This window comes from Chrysemys picta, unplaced genomic scaffold (assembly GCF_011386835.1).
Source record: "Chrysemys picta bellii isolate R12L10 unplaced genomic scaffold, ASM1138683v2 scaf6859, whole genome shotgun sequence".
Taxonomy (NCBI): domain Eukaryota; kingdom Metazoa; phylum Chordata; order Testudines; family Emydidae; genus Chrysemys; species Chrysemys picta.
Window position 1 is genome coordinate 1 of NW_027059559.1, and position 2,000 is coordinate 2,000.

The window sequence follows — 2,000 nt, forward strand, 5'->3', positions numbered from 1 at the left end:
AGATTAGAAGCCACACCCCATTTCCCACTCCTCTGCCAGAACCGGTGTACCGTTCATAGGCCATGCCCTTCCAAACATAATCTCGAAGGGACTGAGCCCTAACCTGCCCTTTGGGAGAGCGCGAATGCGGAGCAAAACAAGGGGTAAGGCATCAGGCCACCGTAGGGAAGCCTCCTGGCAAACCTTTGAGAGATGTTGCTTAAGTGTCTGATTTGTGCGCTCCACTACCCCACTGGCCTGCGGTCGCCATGGCGTGTGGAGCTTCCAGGGGATTTGCAGGGCATCCGATATCTTCTGAACAACTTGGGATGTGAAGTGTGTTCCCTTGTCAGATTCCATCCCCTGGGGGAGTCCGAAGTGAGGAATGATTTCCTTGACAATTTAAAAGCCACCGTTTTGGCAGTGTTGTTATGACATGGGAAGGCCTCAGGCCATCCGCTGAATCAATCCACCAAGACGAGGAGGTACCTGTACCCTTGGATCCGGGGGAACTCAGTAAAATCTATTTGTCAAACTAGTCCCGGGCCTGGGGTAGGCTCCAGAGTGGCTGGTGGCACTGACACTCCCGGTCGAGGGTTGTTCTTTTGGCAGATCAGGCATTCAGCCTGTACCTGGGAGGCCAGGGGTGTAAGTCCAGAGGTTAGAAAATATTTATTCATATGCTGGGAAAGAGCCTCTCTTCCTGCGTGGGTGGACTGATGTCGTTTCTGTAGCACTGGCCGTATTAGATTCTTTGGTAGGAGGATTTTTCCTTCCGTGGAGTGGAGCCATCCCTCCTTTTCCTGGAGCCCAAGTGTGTCGGCCAGGTTCCTCTCTTCGTGAGAGTACTGAGGGGCTGGGAGCTCCCCCACTGATGGGATGAGGGCATGCATATGGGCATCTTCAGCTTCCTGTGGTTCCAGGGTAGCAGCTCGCTTGGCCTCCCTGTCCGCCCTGGCATCACCCTTAGCCACATCTTGATCTTCCCTTTGATGAGCCTTGTGGTGCACCACTGCTACCGCTGAGGGGAGCTGTACTGCTTCTAAGAGCCGGAGAATTTGAGGCCCATGTTTAACCGGAGAGCCTTGGGCTGTCAACATTCCTCTTTGCTTCCACAGACCGGCATGAGCGTGTAGTACTCCAAAGGCATATCTGGAATCAGTAAAAATGTTAACTCTTTTCCCTTTTGACAGTTCAGGTGCATGAGTTAAGGCTACCAATTCAGCCAGTTGGGCTGATGTCCCAGCAGGTAAACCCTCTGCTTCTGCGGTTTTGTGGAGATTTACAACAGCATAGCCGGCCCTCCTTTGTCCGTTTACAACTGTACTACTGCCGTCGGTATACCACTCAGAATGAGCATTCGGGAGGGGTTGATCTTTTAAGTCCGGGCGGCTGGAGTATTGGCCATCTATGATCTCCAAACAGTCGTGTTCCTGCTCCTCTGTCTCCGGTAACAGGGTAGCTGGGTTGAGGGAGGGGCAGGTCTGTCGGGTAACTTCAGGATTTTCTAACAGTTTAGCCTGAGACCGAGCAACCCGAGCCTGGGTAAGCCAGAGACCACCCTTAGTGTCCAGCAGGGCTTGAACCATATGGGGAATATACACCTGCACAATTCCCCCCAGTGTCAGTTTCTAGGCTTCCCCAAGCACTAGGGCAGTTGCTGCGACTGCCCGCAAACATGCCGGCCACCCCTTGGCAACTTGATCCAGTTGTTTAGAGAAATATGCCATGGGACGTTTCCAGGTGTCTAATAACTGAGTAAGCACTCCCAGGGCCACTCCTTTCCTTTCATGCACATACAGTTGGAACGGCTTAGTGAGGTCCGGCAGACCCAGGGCTGCTAGGGTCTTTGGGGAGCACTTCTTTTATCGGTGAGAAAAGAAACCTGACACATTTCATTAATGCCTGGCAGTGTTTTGCAGATCTCATAGTTGCTTGGGCACATTCAGGCCCCCCTTTTCTTGGCTGTCAGCCAAGTCTTAGCTGTGGGTAGTATCCTTGGATGGGGCCAGCATCTTATC

At 52.6% G+C, this 2,000-nt stretch overlaps 1 protein-coding gene across 1 annotated transcript; it reads right to left on the reverse strand.

The window, feature by feature from the left end:
- Positions 1 to 23: 23 nt before the first annotated feature.
- On the reverse strand, positions 24 to 1,759 carry LOC135980706 (uncharacterized). The gene has a single exon (XM_065580612.1). It carries the CDS (start codon positions 1,566 to 1,568, stop codon positions 510 to 512), a length of 1,059 nt encoding a protein of 352 aa, XP_065436684.1. The 5' UTR covers positions 1,569 to 1,759; the 3' UTR covers positions 24 to 509.
- Between the last annotated feature and the right edge of the window lie 241 nt (positions 1,760 to 2,000).